The sequence below is a fragment of the Camelus dromedarius genome, chromosome 6, assembly GCF_036321535.1.
Source record: "Camelus dromedarius isolate mCamDro1 chromosome 6, mCamDro1.pat, whole genome shotgun sequence".
NCBI classification, from domain to species: Eukaryota; Metazoa; Chordata; class Mammalia; order Artiodactyla; family Camelidae; genus Camelus; species Camelus dromedarius.
This window is the reverse complement of record NC_087441.1, coordinates 43,141,335-43,161,904: the sequence shown is the minus strand read 5'-3', so window position 1 is coordinate 43,161,904 and position 20,570 is coordinate 43,141,335. Positions and strand designations below refer to the sequence as shown.

At 34.9% G+C, this 20,570-nt stretch overlaps 2 protein-coding genes across 8 annotated transcripts in view; both read right to left on the bottom strand.

Annotated features, from left to right (window-relative positions):
* REV3L (REV3 like, DNA directed polymerase zeta catalytic subunit) overlaps window positions 1-20,570 on the bottom strand; it is a 143,589-nt gene that overhangs the window by 91,693 nt on the left and 31,326 nt on the right. For 6 of the 7 annotated variants that reach the window (XM_064486767.1, XM_064486769.1, XM_031456165.2 and 3 more), the window contains exons 2-3: window positions 8,632-8,821; window positions 3,730-3,804 (exon numbers count right to left, since the gene is read on the bottom strand). In XM_064486767.1, coding sequence (XP_064342837.1) covers window positions 3,730-3,804; window positions 8,632-8,821 — 265 coding nt within the window. Of the gene's footprint in view, window positions 1-3,729; window positions 3,805-8,631; window positions 8,822-18,399; window positions 18,426-20,570 lie in introns of those variants that run through there. The other variant, XM_064486772.1, reaches the window with a different exon arrangement.
* LOC135321488 (adenosine 5'-monophosphoramidase HINT1-like) lies at window positions 19,190-19,740 on the bottom strand. Its single transcript, XM_064486778.1, has one exon. It carries the CDS (start codon window positions 19,561-19,563, stop codon window positions 19,198-19,200), a length of 366 nt encoding a protein of 121 aa, XP_064342848.1. The 5' UTR covers window positions 19,564-19,740; the 3' UTR covers window positions 19,190-19,197.

Sequence of the window (20,570 nt, the reverse complement as noted above, 5' to 3'; positions counted from 1 at the left end):
AAAATTAAATCAAGTTTTAAAGTAAGCCACATGTTCTGAAAGAAAGTGACAAAAGGGTCTTGGATAAAGAATATTTTGACTTCTAAAATCAATATAATGCTAACTATATTGAAAAGGTAAGTTGTCAAAAAAGTTTTTAAAATATGAGCTTTTTCTTTTAAAAATTCAGAAAATTTTTGAAAAGATTATTCTAAAGTTCTAAAAAAGGAAATATGACTCAATCCACCACTCAGAGATGTTATCACTTTAATATTTTCCTTCTGACTTATTTTACCTTAATGATGGGGAATACAAATGGTAGGCAATTATAAATAGTATAAGTGCTATGCACGGGAAGTATATGAAATGTCTAGGAAGGATATTAAGCAAATAGAGGTGCAGAGGTAATTTCTGCAAAGCCTTCTTGAAAATTAGTCTCTAAGCAGGAGAATAAACAACGAACTTGAACAATGAACAATGAACTCCAGAAAATTTTTCTCTGAAGAAAGAGTATTTCATGAAAATAAAATTGCACATGTAAAGGGTCATAAGAAAATGTGGTTTATTCAAGAACTGAAACCACAGAGTGAGGCCTAGTGACAGGGCTGTGGTGGTGGTGAGGAGCGTAGAGAGACAATAAGAAGTCAGATCATGCAAAGCCTATGAAGACATTTGAAGAGATGGTGGAATTTGCCTGTGAAGCGATGGGTAGGGACGCAAAATGACCAGGTTAGCTAGAGAATGCAAAAGACTAGAGATAGGGAGTAAGAAGATTATTGTGAAAAACTAAGATGGTGGTGGCTTTAACAAGGATCATGGAAATGAGTTGATTCAGGAGACATACAAGGAATAAAACGGTCAAGCCTTGATGACTAACTAGATGTAGAGGGTGAGGTAGAATATAAGTTGAGGATAATGCCTGAATTTCTTGATTAAGCAGTTAGTTTTGTGGTGCTGCAATTACTGAAACAGAAAGGACTGGAAGAAAGGTTTCTTTGGGGATGTTTTTTGGAGGGGGGAAATAAAGATAAACTCAATTTTAGAGATATTAGAGTTTCGGTATACTGAAGTATTTAGGTAGACTTCCATGAAAACATTAGAAATGAATGATAATAAAGATTACGATAAAGATAATTAACAGAATAGAGATAGCTAACATATTTTTTGGCACTATGCACTGGACAACTATATTAGGTGCTTTAAATACCTAATCTCAAATAATCCTTACTAAAAAACTATGGTACTATTATCTCCATTTTATCAATAGAGAAACTGAGTCTTACATCAAAAAGTTGCCCCAAATCATACAAATAAAAAGCAGAAGAGCTAAAATTCAACCCCAATTTTCTGACATGAGCCCTCACTCTTAACTATAGTGCTATTCTATTTATCCAGATGGTTTGATATATTGATCAGGAGCTCTGGAGGAAAATTTAAGCTATGACTAATGGAAGTCAAAAGTATAAGGATTAAAAAACAAACCATGGGAGCATAAAAGACTGTAAAATAAGTGGAACATATAGAGAGAAAAAAAATGAAAGCATAAGACAAAAGTCCAATGAACAACCACAGATGTTAAAAGAGGAACCAACAAAATGGCATAAATATGAATGACCAGACAGATATGCGGAAAACCAGAAAGTTTATATCAAAATAACCTTATTTTAAGGCAGTGTAAGCATTGACATTAGATCAAAAGGTAAAGACAAAGAGGTATTAATTGGATTTAACAACACTGAGGTCATTAATGAAAGCAAATTTAGTGAAATGGTTGAAATAGAGCTCATACTGAAATAATTTAGAGTGAATAGGAGGTAAGAAATTGAACTCAGAAAGTATAGATAAATTCTTATGGGAGATTAGCTATGAGTATGAATGTGTCTTTGAGTATGAATGTGTATATGTGTAAAATTAACAGTCTTACTAATACTAAATAGTGTGGAAAGAGATATGAAGACAACTGATAGATGGAAGAAAAGGTCAAAGAGGGTGGATTTTGAACTTTGGAGGTGAAGGGGGAAATCTGTAACAGGCAATGAGAAGGAGAGAATGGATGGGAATAGATTTTAAGAATCTTTGATAGAAAATAAGAGAGCTTTATTCCAGTAGTTCTCAAACTTTTTGGTCCTAGGATCCCTTTTCATTTTTAAAAATTATTGACAGCGTCAAAGAGCTTTTGTTTATGTGGCTGATATCTACTGATATTTACCATATTAAGTCGAAACAGAAAATTTTAAGAAACTTATTTACTAATTCTAAAATAACAACAAACCCATTATATGTTAACATAAATAAGTTTTATTAAAAAAAAACCTGATATTTTCCAAAACAAAAACAATTTAGTGAGAAACGAGGAATTGTTTTACATGTTTGCAAATCTCTGTTTTAACAGAAGACAGCTAGATTCTCATATCTGCTTCTGCTCAGTCTGTTCTGATATACTGTTTGGTTGAAGCATATGAAGGAAATAGTTTCACACAGATATGTAATTGAAAAAAAGAAGAGTAACTGAACAGCTTTTTCAGATAAACGCTGATCTCTGATACTACTCATTTGAAAAATATAGATCCATTAAGTTATATAAATCTTATAACTTATAGGATTAAATTATAATCTATAATAATAAGTGGTGATACATTTCATTAAACAATATGAAAAATTTGTTAGTACCATTATCTATCTCATCAGAAAAGTATCTAAGTACTGGAAAGGAGTTAAGTTCACAGCAGAAATAAATGTTTCCCAAAATTCTAATGTTTGTTTGAAAACTCAAATTTTATCATTGGCAACAAATATTCTGAATTTTCTTATTTGAAGTGACAGGTTCACTTTGTTCATTTTTTAAAAGTTTGTTAAATAGGCAAATCACTGTAACTTGTTTTGTCTATCAGTTGTTCTTTCAAGCAAAAATGGTGTTCCGTTAACAAGAACAGTGGCTAGCTGAGCTTGCTGCGATTTAATGAAGTATTCAGTTGGCCTAATTTGGAGTAAACCTCATATCCTTGGTGGCTATGCCTCTCCTGGTGTCTAAATTTACTCTGGGGAAATACCCAATTTGTATCTTGCCAAATGGTTACCTTTTGGAACCCAGTAGCAGAGAGAATCTTCTGGAAAAAAAAAATTCAGAACTTCTGAGTACCACTTTTACCCTAGCTTGTCACAACACAGAGTGAAAACCCTCGTTCTGAACACAAGAGGATAACTAAAGCCTTCTCAATATGTGCTCTTCATGCCCTCAATTACTTGGGCTCCAAGATGATTGAGAGAACACACAATAAGCAGAGAGACTTACTGAAAGACGTCAAACCAGAACCAAAATAAACAAAAAACCTGGGATATAAAGTTTCACTAACATCTCATAAGGAGTCAACAGGATTCTGGGATCTTGGAAGCTCTGCCACTCTGGCCTCACTCTCACACATTTCTCCTTCCTTTGAAACTGAAGAACAAATTTCTGTTGGTATTGAACATCTGGTCTGGCTAGCAGGGCACTAAGATCATACAAGGCAGCCATCATATCTCTTTATCTACTTCCACAAACTCCCTAAATCTAAGACAGAAAAGAAGCAGTTAGGCAATATAAAACAAGGTCCCTTATGGATCTCTCTCCTTATACAAATATGTACATTTTATGGTCTCTTTCTTTAATAATGCTACTAACTATATAGGCCTTTCTTCTAGATTTTTATTTTTACTATTAAAATACCTAAGTAATAGTTATTCATATTTTTATTTCATTTTTCTTTGTACCTTTTCACCATTGCAGGATTGTAAAGATAGATCTTCATAAAGTGTCTTTCCTTCTCATGATAACCATAAAAAGGCCTGAAATAAAAAGATATTTCAAATTATTTTCATGAATCAGAGGTGAAATAATGCAACTTACTGCCTTAATTACACTCAGCTAGCCTAATTCAGTCTTATACTAAAAATTACCAAACCCTTCAAAAAAACCTCCAAGATCTTTCACTTAAACTTAGCACAAGGTTAACATATGAAATACTGAAATCTTGTTACTTCTTTTAAAAAGTTTAAAAATACCACTTAAAAAAACTAGGGACAAAAAGGAGCAGCAAACTATTTATACCTTAATTTTAGTTATCATGACTCTGATAAACAGTGGCTCTTTTCTCTTTACTCTGATCATGTATGAGAAAAACAGAGACCTTTCAGGTACCTTCTCCCATTTCCCATTCTTCTGCCAAAAACTAAAACTCTTCATCAACAAAGTTCTTTAATAGCATTTGTATCACTTTCCTTGTTTGTCTCTCTTTATTATTAATTTTACAAGTTCACTAAGCAGAGACAATTTATCTGTCATACTTTTGTATTTATGTATATTTGTGTGTGTGAATAAAACATACACCTAAATCAAATGAAACTTGGGAAAACTGGGTAGACAGGAACTTAAGAGATTGCAAAGACCATGGCCTTACTTAGGACCCTATTTATACTGAGGCTAGGTTCTTCTCAGGGCATCAGCTTCAGTGGGGAAAGGGAGAAGCAAAAATCTATATGACAGGGAGAGAAACAAGTCCTCAATGCAAGAAGGAATAAATTGGTCTATCATGTTATGTCATTTCAGGAGGATCTGAAACTCTGGTATGCAGACTACCATTTTCAAAAATTCTGTAGTTAAAAACAATACATAAATAGGTATGAATTTGCAGACAAAATAAAAAGTTTTATATTTGCCTAAAATTTGTCTATAAATGATTGGTTAAATCTTTAGGTGGATAAACTCAAATTCTTTTCATTTAAAAACTATTCTCCCCTTATGATGGGCACTAGACAGAATTTAGCGTCATCAGGACACCATTTCTCTCTGACATGTCTGATAGTGTAGCAGATCTCAAATACAGGAGTAATTTGGCAACACAGTCATTATTTGGGATATATTTAAATAAATTTCTTTATAGGCTATTTCAAGCCTTTAGGTCAGAGGCATCTGTATGATTACTATAAAGCAGTGTCCATTAAAAAGTTTTTTTTTTAAATTGAAGTATATTCAGTTTACAATGTTGGGTCAATTTCTAGTGTGCAGCATAATAGTTCAGTCATACATATACATACATAAATTCCTTTTCATTTTCTTTTTCACTGTAGGTTACCATAAGATATTGAATGTAGTTCCCTGTGCTATACAGTAGAAACTTGTTGTTTATCTATTTTATCTATAGTAGTTAGTATCTGGTAATCTTGAACTCCCAATTTATCCCTTCCCACCTCCTTTACCCCCTGGTAACCATAAGTTTATTTTCTATTTTCTAGAATCATGGTAGCTAAGTGGCAAGGAATCCCAGAAATGAACCTAACCTAAGGTCACGGTCCTCTCAATCCAGCTTCAGGATAATTCATACTCTAGGAAGACTGGAATTAAACCTTATACAAATTTTAATTTGGTAGCTAGATGCAACCGTGTCTACCTTAAAGAAGTAGGTAATATTGAAGGAGTAAAGGAATCATAGATGCTAGAATGTATAGTAAGGGAAAAGGGGATCCAGATGAGGGAAAAAAACCCAACAAACAAATATATTAGAATAGGAGAAAAAAGAGAATAGCAGCCATAAATTAGGTTGAATAGCTCATCTTTTGCCTACAGGTTTCTAGATTTGTACAACTAGTCTTAAAAATATGACTATGCTTTTAACAAATGCCTATCAAAAATAGAGAAAAATTGATGACTAATGATTCACGCCACTAGGCTGTTCAGAGTCAGATTTGAAATGAGAATATGTATATAGGAAAGTTCTTAGAAACTATTAAACATAAAAAAATTAGACTATAAAGCTGATGACTATTTTTAACCTAACTGTTGCTATCATAGGATAGGTATGAACTTTTATCTCATTTATTTATTCAACTAAATAATTACTGAGACAAGCGCCCAACACTATACAAGATGTTAGAGATATAATGATGGACAAGACAAACATGGTGCTTTTTCTCACTGAACTTACAAGCTGGTGGGAAAAACACATAAGAATAAACAAAGAGGGGAGGGGATAGCTCAAGAGGCAGAGTGCATGCTCAGCATACACAAGGTCCTGGGCTCAATCCCCAGTACCTCATCTAAATAAGTAAACCTAATTGCCATCCTCCAAAAGAATTAATGAACAAAAATTAAAATAACTGCGAACTATAGAAAGTACTAAAGGAAACAAAATGGGCTAAGATACATAATAATAATGACAACCTATTTTAAGTAGGGAAGTCAGAGAAAACTTCCTTGGAAAGGTGAAGCATTTGAAGGACTGGAGAAAGGTAAAGCACTCAAGGAAAGGAAACTGCAAGTACAAAGGTAGGAAAGAGCTCGGCACATCAGAGGAACTGAAAGACCAATGTTTCTGGATGGAACACAGTGAAAAAAGTCAGAGAGGTAGACAGGGGTCAGATCACACAGGCTGTGATTAGAAGCTTAAATTTTATTCTATAAACAATATGAAGCCACCAAAGGATTTTAAATAATTTTAAAAGATCCAATTTACACTGTAAGAAGAATACTTCTGTAGCTCTGATGTGAGACAAGAATTGAAGAAGGAAATTCAATTAAAGGATGCTGTGGTGGTCCAGAGGAAAACTTGGAGTAAGGTGGAAGAAGTAGACAGATTTCGATGGATTTCATATAGACATATCCAACTCCTATGTTCCTCTATCAGGTCCAAATCTTTCCTGCCAGCCTGCTCTACCTGTACAGACTCAAAACTTGGTAGTCATCCTTGACTCCTCTCATAACCCTCATCCAATCAAACAGCAAATCTTGCTGACTCAACCCTCTAGAATAAATCTAGAAGCTGACCACTTCTCACTACCACCCTAGTTCAAGCCATCATATATTCTCACCCAGATTTATGAAACAGAGTCCTAATTTTCTCTCTGCTTCTACTCTTATGCCCCTATGAGCTATTCTTCACACAGTTGCTAAAGTAACCCTTTCAAGTTTAAGTTAGATCATGTCTGCTCAAAATCATGCAATAGCTCAGAGTAAAAGCCAAAGCCCTTACAATAGCCTACTGCAGTCATTCTCAAGCTTTAGTATGTATCAGAATCATCAAAAAGGCTTATTAAAAATAATGCCATTTGCAGCAACATGGATAGACCTGGAGATTGTCATTCTAAATGAAGTTAGCCAGAAAGAGAAAGAAAAATACCATATGATATCACTTATATGTGGAATCTTAAAAAAGACAAATGGATTTATTTACAAAACAGACTCACAGGCATAGAAAACAAATTTATGGTTACAGAGGGGTGGTGAGAAGGGACAAACTGGGAGTTCGAGATTTGCAGATACTAACTACTATAGATAAAATAGATAAACAACAAGTTTCTACCATATAGCACAGGGAACTATATTCAGTATCTTTTAGTAACCTATAATGAAAAAGGATATATGTATGTATACATATGACTGAACTATTACGCTGTACACCAGAAATTGACACAACATTGTAAACTGACTATACTTCAATTAAAAAAAAAAAAAAGGCTTATTAAAGCATAAATTTCTGGCCCCACCACCAGAGTGTCTAGGGTGAGACCAGAAGATGTATTTTCACTAAGCTCCTAGGTGTGTTAGTCTGAGTCCTCTAAGAAGTAAATGTCAAAATGTGGAAGAAATTGGTGGAAATACCTGTGAGAGAAAATGAAGAGGAACCCAGGAGAGGGTGGGATAGCACCAGGCTTAGGTACAGGCCTGATCCAAGTGAAGGGGAGAGGAATCGAGGGAACATCAGTGGAAGTGTCTTCTACTGCAGTGTGATTCTAATGAAAATTCAGATAGGCTTTTCAAGAGTCCTCAAGCGTCTCCAGAGATAGGCCTGCCTTAGTATCCTTGCCATGCTTAGCTACTGGCTAGGAGTAGCCTTGGAAAGCAGCTTTAGCTTATACAGGACGATAGACAGATTTTAGTGTAGTAGCTGGAGCCATTGTTCAATTATGTTCCCTGCATTTGGAGATCTGAAAGGTGCATTCTCATTGCTGTCAAACCAGGTAAAACTGATTTTGGTGATCCACTGGCCAACATGATCTCCGTCCTCCTATATCTCTCTAACCTCATCTGTCCACTCTTCTTTCTCCTGACTCCAGCTACCTGGCCTCCATTTTGTTCCTACTCCCTTACCTTCAAGTTTTTGCTCAAATGTCACTTACCTTGTCAATGACACCTTCCTTGACTACTCTATGTAAAACCACCACCAGTCCACTTCCCCACCCTATTGATCCTTTTTATCCTGCTCTACATCTTTTATTCTATAGCACTAATTATTATGCAATAAATAAATTTATTTCATGTTATATCTGTTGGCTATTTTCTGTGTTCCAATACTAGACTATAACCTCCATGGGGGTATGGATCTCTGTTTTGTATATCCCAAGCACCTAGAACAGTGCCTGGCACATAGAAGGTGCTCAATAAATATCTGATGAATGAATCACATGAATTTTTATAGTTCTAGGAAGCAGAGAAATGGAAAAAGTTAAAATAAAAATCACTGTTAACCGTCTATCTTTTATTGCAATAAAAATTTATTTTAAAAAGTTATAGTAAGCAATTCACCCCAACTCCATTAGATTAGAAGTTAAAACAAAAAAAAGAACAGCAATATACATACAGATAAACAGAAATTTAAAAAGATGTTATCATATACTTACATTCCTGATACTAATGACACTTTGAACACGTGCTGAGCAGTGGAAGATGGATTGCCTAAAGCCACATTAAGTGCTCTGTCGATACTGAATGCCATCTGAGAAAGATAGCTTTCTGGCTGCTGTCCATAACCATCATATGGCACATAGAGGTAAGGAAAGATGCCATGTAGATGAAGACATGTCTTCTGACCTAAAATGTAACACATCATAACATTTAGTCTTGAGATGCATTTTAAAACTTTAACATTACAAAGCTCAGAATCCAAGTTATTTAAATGGTCTAAGGACAACACAGCTTATCTAAGGGAAGGGTTGAAAAATTTAACCCTTTAGTTAAAACCACCTGTATTGACTACATTTTATAACAGAATATTTAGAAGAATTTTATAAATATAAGCATTATAGTATGATTTAAACAGTAGTTTTGGTAAAAATATGTTTGAATATTTCACCCTCACAATCTGACTACTTTTATGCACTTCACTGAACTGTCCTATTAATACTACTTAGCACAGTGTCATAAAGCTTACAAAAATTCACTAAGAGGTTACTAAATAAGTCAATGAATATCTATCTGGGCATAAACATTTTCAAACAAGAGACTTTCCTAAGACAGAGACAGCTCTGGGAGAAAGGAGGGGGTAAATTACAGCAGTTCCAGTGTGTGGAGTTTTGCTATTGGGAGGAAGGAGTTGGGAAAGGTAAAAATAAAATTTTGTTATTAGGGAAAAAACAAACAAACAAAAACAGACAAAAACAAATCAAAAGAAAACCTTTATAGATCAATTGTAATGGGCTTCTGGATATCTAAATCGCACATTTGGTGGAGTGGGACGGGAGACACAATGAGGGGGAAAAACAAGCATGCACACTTTCCAGGAAACCATTGTATCAGGCAAGGAACAGAAGGGGTAAATGGTGCTGACCTGCCAACAGACAATCTGGCCCAGCCAAGATAAAGAAAGTAATATGAGTAAGAACCCACAAAAAAAGTGCCACAGAAACAGTAATGTATCTATGACAAGGTTAAGTTAACAGCAGCAGCAAAAAAAGCAGATGCACCATTACTCGCATGAATCCAGCAGGACTGTATAAAAGTGGTTCCTGTCCTCAGAATACTGTCCCTAGTTCCACTTGGGCACATACCACTTATTTAATTCAAACAGAGAAAACAGCAGCGATGGAAGAACACATCCAGTTTTCTCATGCTGTCACTATCACTGTATTGCCCTGCCAACACAATCTTAGGGCTTCTTCCCAACCCCTTACCCTACTCTGTTCCACTGGCTTTTTCTTTTGGTAGAAAAGTAACTATTTATTTGAACACTATTTATAATTAAGAGTGATTTTTGTAAAATATATAGAAAATAGTTCTGTGTTCTGTTGATAGCTTGTATTTACATGTTTAACGGTGAATAACATCAGCTTGTCTTATTTTTAAGGTACAGCTATAAAAGAACTAGATAAATCTGGAATAGTTATTACATAGTATAGCTAAACTGAAAATAATCACATAATAGAATTAGATCTATACTCTCCCAAGTGCAGTATTCTAATTTGAGCTACCAATTTCGATACTTTTGAAGAATTACAAATTGTATTGTTGTTAGACCAATTTCAGTTTCTATTTTAGCAGCAGTTATGATACTTAACTTCAAATGAATGAAAACTTTTCAGTTAAAAGCAAATTCTTTGACTATTCCATTTCATTTGTAAATATAGCATGATAGTATTTCCTAAATATTGTAGCTTTTAATTCTGCAAATAGAAAAAATTCAAATTTTAATAAAGAGTGAGTCTTAAGCAAATTCATTTCATCAATCTACTGATGATCTATTTGAATGCTTTTTAAACACCTCATGAAAACAGGTTATAACCATTACCCTTCTGGATATAAGCTACAATTTGCTTAAAAGCAACTGGCATGCTGAATCATGGGTGGGGAGGTGGGGAGACAGAAAACTTTTAAAGTTTTTAGGTTGACAAATAAAATCTAAGGCCAGTGATTACAGAATTACTAGCATACTTCACAAACAATATTCTAAGTCCTTAAGATATTAATTTTACAGTCTGTATCTTAATGATGGAAATTTGGGTAAACTTTACAAGAAATAATTATAAAATTTGATTTTTACTAATAGTTTCTTTATAGGCAGGATGTTTACAAAGTTCATAAAAAAATTTAAAATATCCTCTTTTCACATTTCCTGTGAAATAGAGGCCAGAGAAATGATCTTTTTATTTATAGGTTTTGTAACCATAATAATTTGTGGTGTATGATTTAGGAAAAAAGCAGAAATGATTTATTCAGAAGGCACTCGACTAAGTGCTCTATATATATTAACCAAGTAAAACTTAGAACAACCTTACAAGTATCACAGAGGTTAACTTTCCCAAGTCACAAACCAATTAAGTGATTGAATCAGTATTTGAAAGCAGAATAATGAAATCTAAAACCAATACTCTTTCCATTTAACCATGCTGGTTCAATTTTTTTTTTTTTAAGTTAATACTGGCTTCCTTAATCCTAAATTCCTCAGTTTTTATTTTGTATTATAAACACTTGTTTCCTTATCTGGCTCTCCCATTTGACTGCAAATTCGTTGGGAGCTAGTGCTGTGTTTGAATGATCATAGTATCCCCAGGATCCAGCACAAAACACAGACTATGTGTTTAATAGATACTTATTAAATGAATGAATGAACCTCCAGCAAAACAGAATAATTGCTTAAGGAGAAAGGAATGGTGTGCAAGCTTAGAATATCTGAAACAACAAACCTATGAAAACAGAGGGACTCTGATACAACTAAGGCACTACCATCAGGGTTACAGCAGGATACGGCTGTTGTGAAGAGTTTCCAGCTAATTGTGCTTTTCTACCCTGAATGACCTGAAGTTCCTTGCAAAGTCACAGTCACTACATCAAGACAGATGTGCCTCCTTCTAGTTCTCCAGCAGCTGGACATGGCTCAGTGCCTTAGCAGCCACCCTTCCTTGAGAACAATTTCCTGAAGAACCACAGCACAAGGAATTCTTGGCAGAGCAATAACAGCTCTAATACAGAATAAGTATCACAGAAATTATGAGAAACTAGATAAAACAAGAACTCAAAAAGTTAAACAAAGAAAGAGAAATGTGTAAAAATGAACATGACAGTCAATTTCTTTTTGGCAACAGTCATCTTTTATTTTTGTAAAATTTGTGGTTCTGTTATAGCACTGTTGTATCCTGACAAAATAGAGACCAGTTTAAAAAATTTCCCTCTGTCAGCTCTACCCCACACAAATATGTGGAGCCCCATAACTGTAAAGTCCCTTAGAGAGAAACTTGTCTACCCTGACCCCCATCAGTTAGGATTAGGTTAAGCTGTGAGAAAACACCCTCAAATCAAATTTAAGCATTGTATCAGTGACTTCTCTCTCATAAAAGCCCAGGGATCTGGTACTAGGGACTTAGATTTTTTTTCAACAACTATTTAGTGGCCCAGTTAAGAGGAATGTTTGACTTCAGTCCAGAGGCTTTTCCCCTATAGTCCAAAGAGTTCCACACTCAAGATTCATTTAAGAATGTTTTTTATAAAATTAATGAAAACTAGGTCATTTTGAAATCTTACTAAATGATTTGGGATTCTGAAAGGATTTTGGATATTAGCTATTTCTAAGTAATATGTGGATCCAAAGAAAGAAAACATCCCTACTTTCTGAACGTCCCCTATTGTCACATCAAACTGAATTAAGGCAACAAATCCAGTAGGGATGATAAAGACTGTCTTTGGGAGAATAAGCCTATGTACACAGGTTTTGGAGAATTTTTAAGAGTTTGAATTTTCCAGTTTGACTGATGTTGCTTCATTCAGAAACTGAACAAAGTTGTTTCAGGAAAGCACCATGGAACTTGTCACAGCATAACTGCTGACTTCTAAAAACACTGTAACAAAAACTCTGTGGAGTTGGCTGCTTTCCAACTGTGTGAAAGTAGGGTTTCTATAACTAAGGTAGGTGCCTCTGTAACAGTATTTGGGTGCTCTAAATCTAATCTTTCACAGAATATAGGATTATATCAAACATTAAGTCCTTTGTATTACATTTCTTATTTCCTCTTCCTGCATTTTCTTCTATATTTTAAACACCCAGATTTAGCCTCTTAATTAATTGTGCTTCTAAAATCTTGTCAGTTTATCCATAGCAAAACTACTTTCAATAAATAGAAAGACTAACACGTGTCATTCCTCTAATTCTAGGGTCTGTAAATTTTTTTTCTGTAAGTGGCAGACAGTAAATATTTTAGGCTTTATGGCTTATACCATCTCTGATACAACTAATTCAGCTGTTGTAGCCTGAAAGGAGTCATAGATAGTATTTAAGTGAATGGGCACGGCTGTGTTCCAATAAAATTTCATTTACAAAAACAGGCAATGGGAGAGTTTTGGTCCATGGATAGTAATTTGCCAATCCCCTCTAATTGATTAGACTGCCCCATCAACTGGAACAAAAAAGTTTAATGTCTTCTCCTTTTTAATTTCTTTCTTTCTTTTCTTTTTTTAAACAAGCTGATTGGTAATCACAATCAAAATCATGCTGGCCTAAGAGTATCTTAGGAGATTGAATAGGAAATGCTCATTTTGTAATTTGCAAACCGCATCTTCCAAATCTCAATCTATGTAAGATTTTAAACAAAACTACAGAGCTACCAAACAAAAAAACTTGGTTATGTAAACAGGAAAACACATATTTTTGAAATTTTCATATTTTCTTCTTCATGGAGTATCTCTTTTTAAGTTTTGTATTACTACTGTTAATTCAGTATTTCCCTCCGATCTTTGCTTCTAATCTAAAGATTCACTCCATCTTTCTTTCCCCATCCCCACAAAAACCACAAAATGAACCAAACTCCTCACAGTCATAGTTAGAAAGCAAGTGTTATATCACCTATCCTCATTAAAAAAGAAAAGTATTAAGGATGTACTCTTAGCCCTAGAAATGACTATTTTCCCCCCAGAATTTGTGTTAAGGAAACATTAAGAATGTGCATAAAGATTTCGATATTAAGATGCTATGATAATATTATTAGTAATAGTAAAAAATTGAAGACATTTTCTAAAATAGGAGATTAAGTAATTATGGTATACCTGTATTATAAAATAGATCTATGGCTCTCATACCAAATCCTGCTCTCTGCCCGTTTTAATAAAGTTTTATCAGAATACACTACATCCATTTGGAATGGTCTATGGCTGCTTTTGCTAAGGACGAGTTGAGTAGTTGTTAGAGACCTTCTAGCCCTCAAAGCCTAAAATATATACTGTGTGGCCCTATGAAGAAAGAGTTTGCTGACCTTAGCAACAGATGGTATTGAAGAATATTTCCTAGCATGAAGAGATGTTTATGATATATTTATTTCTGGTGATAACTGAAATAAATATATATACATTAAACCAGATAATGGATGATTTAATTTATTTTTTGCTTATATATATTTTCTAAATATTATACAATTTATGTAAAAAAAAGGAAGGAAGAAGTCACCTACTTATAAATGACCCAGAAATTAAAAACAAAACAAAAACTAAGTATAATCGCTAACTTTACAAAGGGCTTATGCATATAACTTCCTATTGAATAGCTTCTCTTCATTTTTTCCTTTCATTTACAAATAATGCTTTGGAGTTTCATATATATCGATGCCATTTAATTTCTTCAACTAAAGTATACAGGACTTTATTTAGAATCATTGACTTTAAGTTACTAATCCCACATTACAAACAAATACATCCCTCAAACACCAGATGTTTCAAAGGTCTTAGACATTATACATTTGTCTAATATGTCTTTGTATTCTCAGTGATGAACATGGTTGGTTCCTTCATACATAAATGTAGAAATAAATTCTCTACTCACCAAACAATTTATGGAAGCCCAGTGTCAGGTGCTAGGACACAGGCTGCTCATAATCACAGTCCCTAATCTCATGGACTTGACATTTTACTTGGAGATACAGATGAATAAGTAGGCAATTACAGTTTAGTAATTCTGTATCCAGAAGCAACTAACTCAGATTTGTCAGACTATAGGAAGACCTTCCTGAGGAAGCAACAAAAGAGTCAAATGAGAAAGAATACGGCAGTATGTACAGAAACCTGAAAACAACAAGAACACAACACGGTCCGGGAATGGGGAAAATGCTGTTAGGATAGAGCAAGGAATGCAATGGAAAGAAGGGAAAAGTGTGTTTGTGTATGTGTGTGTGTGTATAAGAGACAGAGTGAGAGCAAGAGATAGTGTGTGTGTGTGTATATGTGTGTCCGTGCACGCACATGATAGACTGTGACCTGTGTGGATTCACATTTTATAAAGTTTCCCTGCGGACACATTAGGGAGAAGCTGGAAACAGAACGATGATGGGGAAGATCTGTTTACAAGGCTGCTGGAGTAATTCTGGCAAGAGATGTCAGCAGAGATGAAAAAACCTAAATCAAAAAGAATTTAGGGCACAGAACTGAGAGGTAACCGACTGTAATTTGGAGGTAGAGTAAAGGAGAAAGAATAAAAAAAAATGACCCAAATTTGGTTGAGGTAACTGGATAAATGGGAGTGTTATTCAAAAAAAACTGAGAAAGAATAGTTTGGTATCTGGTTTGAACTTGAGGAATTTTACCCGTCTGTAGAAATTCCAAATGAAGATTTACGTTAAGCACAATTAGATACAGATGTGTAGCTTAAGACAGATCTGGGCTAGAGAAGACAGATTTGAGGTTATGAGCAACAAGTGGGTAAGACTACTTAGGGGAAACAGACAGACAAGAGAAGGGGTGTAGGCCAGAAACTTGACGAATACTAATATTTAAGGGAGGAATAGAGGATTTGGATTTATGTGGGATGTGAAAGAATCAGCCCCTGAGAAGGCAGCCTGGCAAGAAAGATAGGTAATAGTCAATAATTGAGAATGTAAGTATGTCAGCCATGGAACCAGAGTTCCAAGGGTCCAGTAGAAATGTGTAAGAGAAAAGCAAGCAATTACAGGGTGAATCAGAGACTGGAAGCAGGATGCCAATAAAAGTATACAGAAAAGGGAAGAGAAACTTCCAGAATGGCAGAGGAAGGACCTTTGAAAAGCTGATCCTGTATAAAAGCAACAAGAATACTTGCAAATATTGTCAAATGAAAAGACAATCTACCGAATGGGAGAAAATATCTGCAAATGATATGACCAATAAGGGGTTAATATTCAAAATACATAAACAGCTCATAAAACTCAGCATCAAAAAAACAAACAATTCAATTAAAAAATGGGTAGAACAACTGAATAGACATTTTTCCAAAGAGGAAATGCAGAAGGCCAACAGGTACATCAAAAGATGCTCAACATCACTAATAAGGGAAATGCAAATCAAAACCACAATGAGATATCACCTTACTTCATTCAGAATGGCTATCATCAAAAAGAACACAAATAACAAATGTTGGTGAGGATGTGGAGAAAAGGGAACCCTTACACACTGTTGGTGGGAATGTAAATTGGTGCAGCCACTGTGGTAAACAGTATAGGGGTTTCTCAAAAAAACTGAAAACAGAACTACCATATGATCCACAGTTCCACTCCTGGGTATGTATCTGAAAAAAATCCCAAAACACTAATTCAAAAAGATACATGAACCCTAATGTTCATAGCACATTATTCACAATTGCCAAGTTACGAAAGCAACCTAAGTGTCCATCAACAGACGAATGCATAAAGTCTATACACACACACACACACACACAAACACACACACATACATATACACAACAGAACACTATTCAGTCATTAAAAAAAGAAATTTTGCCATTTACAACATGGATGGATGGATTTGGAGGGTATTATGCTAAGTGAAATAAGTCAAGTAGAGAAGACAAATACTGTATGATATCACTTACTTGTGGAATCTTAAAAAAATACAAGGCTAAAGACTCAGACATTTCTCCAAAGAAGACATACAGATGGCCAACAGGCACATGAAAAGATGCTCAACATCGCTAATTATTAGAGAGATGCAAATCAAAACTACAATGAGGTATCACCTCACACCAGTTAGAATGGCCATCATTAAAAAGTCTATAAATAATAAATGCTGGAGAGGGTGTGGAGAAAAGGGTCTCCTACACTGCTCCTACACTGCTGATGGGAATGCAAATTGGTGCAGCCACTATGGAGAACAGTATGGAGGTTCCCTAGAAAACTAAAAATAGAGTTAATATATGATCCAGCAATCCCACTCCTAGGTATATATCCAGAAAACATAAAAACTCTAATTCAAAAAGATTCATGCACCCCAATGTTCACAGCAGCACTATTTGCAACAGCCAAGACATGCAAATGACTTCAATGTCCATCAACAGATGATTGGATAAAGAAGTTGTGAGATACACACACACACACAATGGCCTATTACTTGGCCATAAAAAGGAATGAAATAATGGCATTTGCAGCAATATGCATGGACCTAGAGATTATCACACTAAGTGAAGTAAGTCAGACAAAGACAAATATTATATGATATCATTTATATGTGAAACAATGATACAAATGAATTTATTTACAGAACAGAAACAGACTCACCAACATAGAAAACAAACTTATGGTTACCAAAGGGGAAAGGGGGTAGGAATAAATTAGGAATTTGGGATTAAAAGACACACAGTACTACATATAAAACAGAGAAACAACAAGGACCTGTATAGCACATGGAACTATATTCAATACCTTGCAATACCGAAAATGGAAATGAATCTGTAAAAGAATATATATATATATATGTATAACTGAATTACCTTGCTGAATACTTGATGTCTCTAATGAGAAGACCTAATTTTAAATATATCATTAGAGTCAATATATTCATTAAAATAAATTATGACTAAATTGAGAAATATAAACATTAGCCACTAAAACCACTTACACATCTTTATTTCTATGTGATGATGCACTAAGTATAGTTTTCCAAACCTTGAATCACATTAAGATATTTAGTCAAATTACAGAGAGATGTTCCACTTACAGTGATCATTACCAAAAACAGGTAAAGAAATTAAGGATTAAGAAAGAACTGTCAAAAGGTTTTTTCTTTCAGATAATAAAAACCAAATGACAACAGAACTAGACTACTACACCTGTATTTAATATTTATTCTCTCAAAAGGTAGAAGCAGCATAGCCTCCTTTCACTCTTCAACACCCCTCCCCCAAATTTCCTACAACTTTTGTATCTGAATTAAAAGGAAGTTTTCTTAGGACTATGTTCAGTTATTTAAGAGTACAGAACTGATATAGCCAGTTAGTTCTACTAAGCATATAATTAGTCACATGGGGGCTCGAATAATGCAGAGTTATAAATCATGAAAATCAGGAGTCCAAAATTTGGGGCAGAAACATATTACCAAACCTATCAAAACCAATGTAAACAAGAAGTCAGTGGAGTGACATCTTTAAAGCATTAAAAGGAAAAACTAAATTTTAGCGGTTGCTCTAGAATTTGCAGTATACATTACATCTACATCCACTATCAAGTAACACTTTATGGACTGCATTTCATGGGGAGTACAAGCACTTTATAATGGTATTCTTAAGTACATAATAACGGTATTCCAAATTCCTCCCTCCTTTCACTTATAACATTGCTATCATTAATTTCACTTATCCATAAACTATAATCACCCAATACATCATTTCTATTAAATTTTGAAGTTATCTATTAAGTCAATCAAGAATAAGAAAATAAAAGGTTTTATTTTACCTTCACTTACTCCTTCTCTAATGTTCTTCCTTTCTTGATGTGGATCCAAGTTTCTGACCTATATCATTCCTTTTCTCTGAAGATCTTTTAACATCTCTTGTAAGGCAAGTAACACTTCTTACTGGAAATAAATTCCTTCCATTTTTATTTGTCTGAGAAAGTTTTTATTTCTCCTTCATTTTTAAGGGATAATTTCTATGTGTTCAGAATTTTAGGTTGGTGATTTTTTTTCTTTCTACTCTAAACATTTCACTGCACTCTCTTCTCGCTTGCATGGTTTGTGGAGAGAAATCCAATGTAATTCTTAGCTTTCTTCTTGTATTGGTAAGGTGTTTTTTCCCTTCTACCTTCTTTCAAGATTTTCTCTTTGTCTCTGGTTTTCTGCAATTTGAAAATGATATGCCTAGGTGTAGATTTGGTATTTACCATATTTGGTGTCCTCTGAGCTTCCTGGATTGGTGGTTTTATGTCCATCAATAATTTTGGAAAATTATCAGCCATCATTACTTCAAATATTTCTTTTGTTCTTTCCTCTCTTTTCCTTTGGATGAGACCATCAGAGGCATTCTTCATTTCTGTTACAGTACTTTTGATGTCTAGTATTTCCTTTTAATTCTTTTTTTTTGACCATGCAACAACTTCATTTATTATGTATAGGGTTTTAAAAAATTATTTCTGCAATGTCTCCATATACAGGCAAAAATAAGTGAATTGTTTAGCATACTGGAACTTGCAAACCTGATCACAGTCTAGAGAAGAGAAAATTATCCCTATAGCATGCTTAACCAGGAGGTCAGTTCATCTGCCACCTCCAAGAACATGGAGATGAACATAATAGAAAGACTGTCCCCCACCCCCATGGTGTTCATTCACCACCATTCGATAACCCTTCTTCAGGCCCAAAACAGCAGCACATTTTGTGACAACAATCATTAAATTTCCAAGAAGACTTTCATCATCATCCTCTGCTGCAGAAATCTGGGATATAAGTTTCTTGGGTATCACCAGAAAACATGTTGATGCTTGAGGGGAAATGTCATGGAAAGCAAGACACTGGTCATCCTCAAAAATGATTTTGGCTGGAATTTCCTTGTGAATGATCTTCCCAAAGATTGTGTTGCTACCAGGCCAAGTGGCCTGAGCCTTGGCGATCTCATCTGCCATCTTGGCCTCCCTCTGGTGTGGCTGGCTGGGAAGAAGCTCTCCTTTTGATTCTTGCTTAGAGCTTCCATCTCTTTGCTGACATCACCCATCAGTTCTTGCATGTTACCCACTCTTCCCATTAGAGCTTGACTAGGAGTTATGCTCTACTTATAGTAGCTAATGGTATGAGAGGTTAAAATTTCCTCTAATGTCCTTATTTTTATCTCTCCTGTTGTCTTTTTGAGCTTCCCCAGAATCTCCTTAAACAGAATGCAAGTCTTGCAATTTTTTTCATCTGTAATACTCTATTACTATACAGGAACCCACTGATGTGGTGGTAAGATGCTGGTGGAGGGAAAAGTGTTCTGTAATCTTATGGTTAGATCCAAGCCTTTTAGTGACCTTAATGCCTGGCTGTGGTCTTCGCAAGTGCCTCTTGCCCCTTTTTCCCCTTAGATGAGACAGCAAGGCTAGAGGGGGCTGGATTTGGGTATTCCCTTCCCCCAAGTTGTTCAGACTCTGGTAGTTTCCCCACTTTGGGCAGGAGGAGAACAGATTGCCATGAGCATACTTCAAAATGGTTACTATTCCACTTCCTCTGCTAAAAGCATAAGAGGATTCTACCCTGACCCCCCAACCCCATCTTCACTGTGAGAACCTGGTAGAGCTTGTGAAAGAAAAACTCAAAAAGTGTGGGAATCTTTTCCCTAAAACTGGGCCCCTGGTAATTTTTAACTCTCAAGCTAATCCACACTCAGCTTCTGGAAGTTCATCAGTTACAGGTAAAGTTATCCTGCCAGATCCTGGCTCCTCAGTTTCTGCTCCTGGTAAGCTGTGATTCTTTGTATTTGTCTGTCTCTTCAGTTTTTGGGGTATTGGTTTACTCTGTGATCTCAACTGTCTTATGGATCTAAGAAGAGCAGTTGGTTTTTAGTTTGTTCAACTTTGCTCTTGTTTTGAGGACAAGAGTGACAACCTCTAATTTTTTTCATTAGTGGAAACCAGAACTCCTGTCGTTTTGATATGTT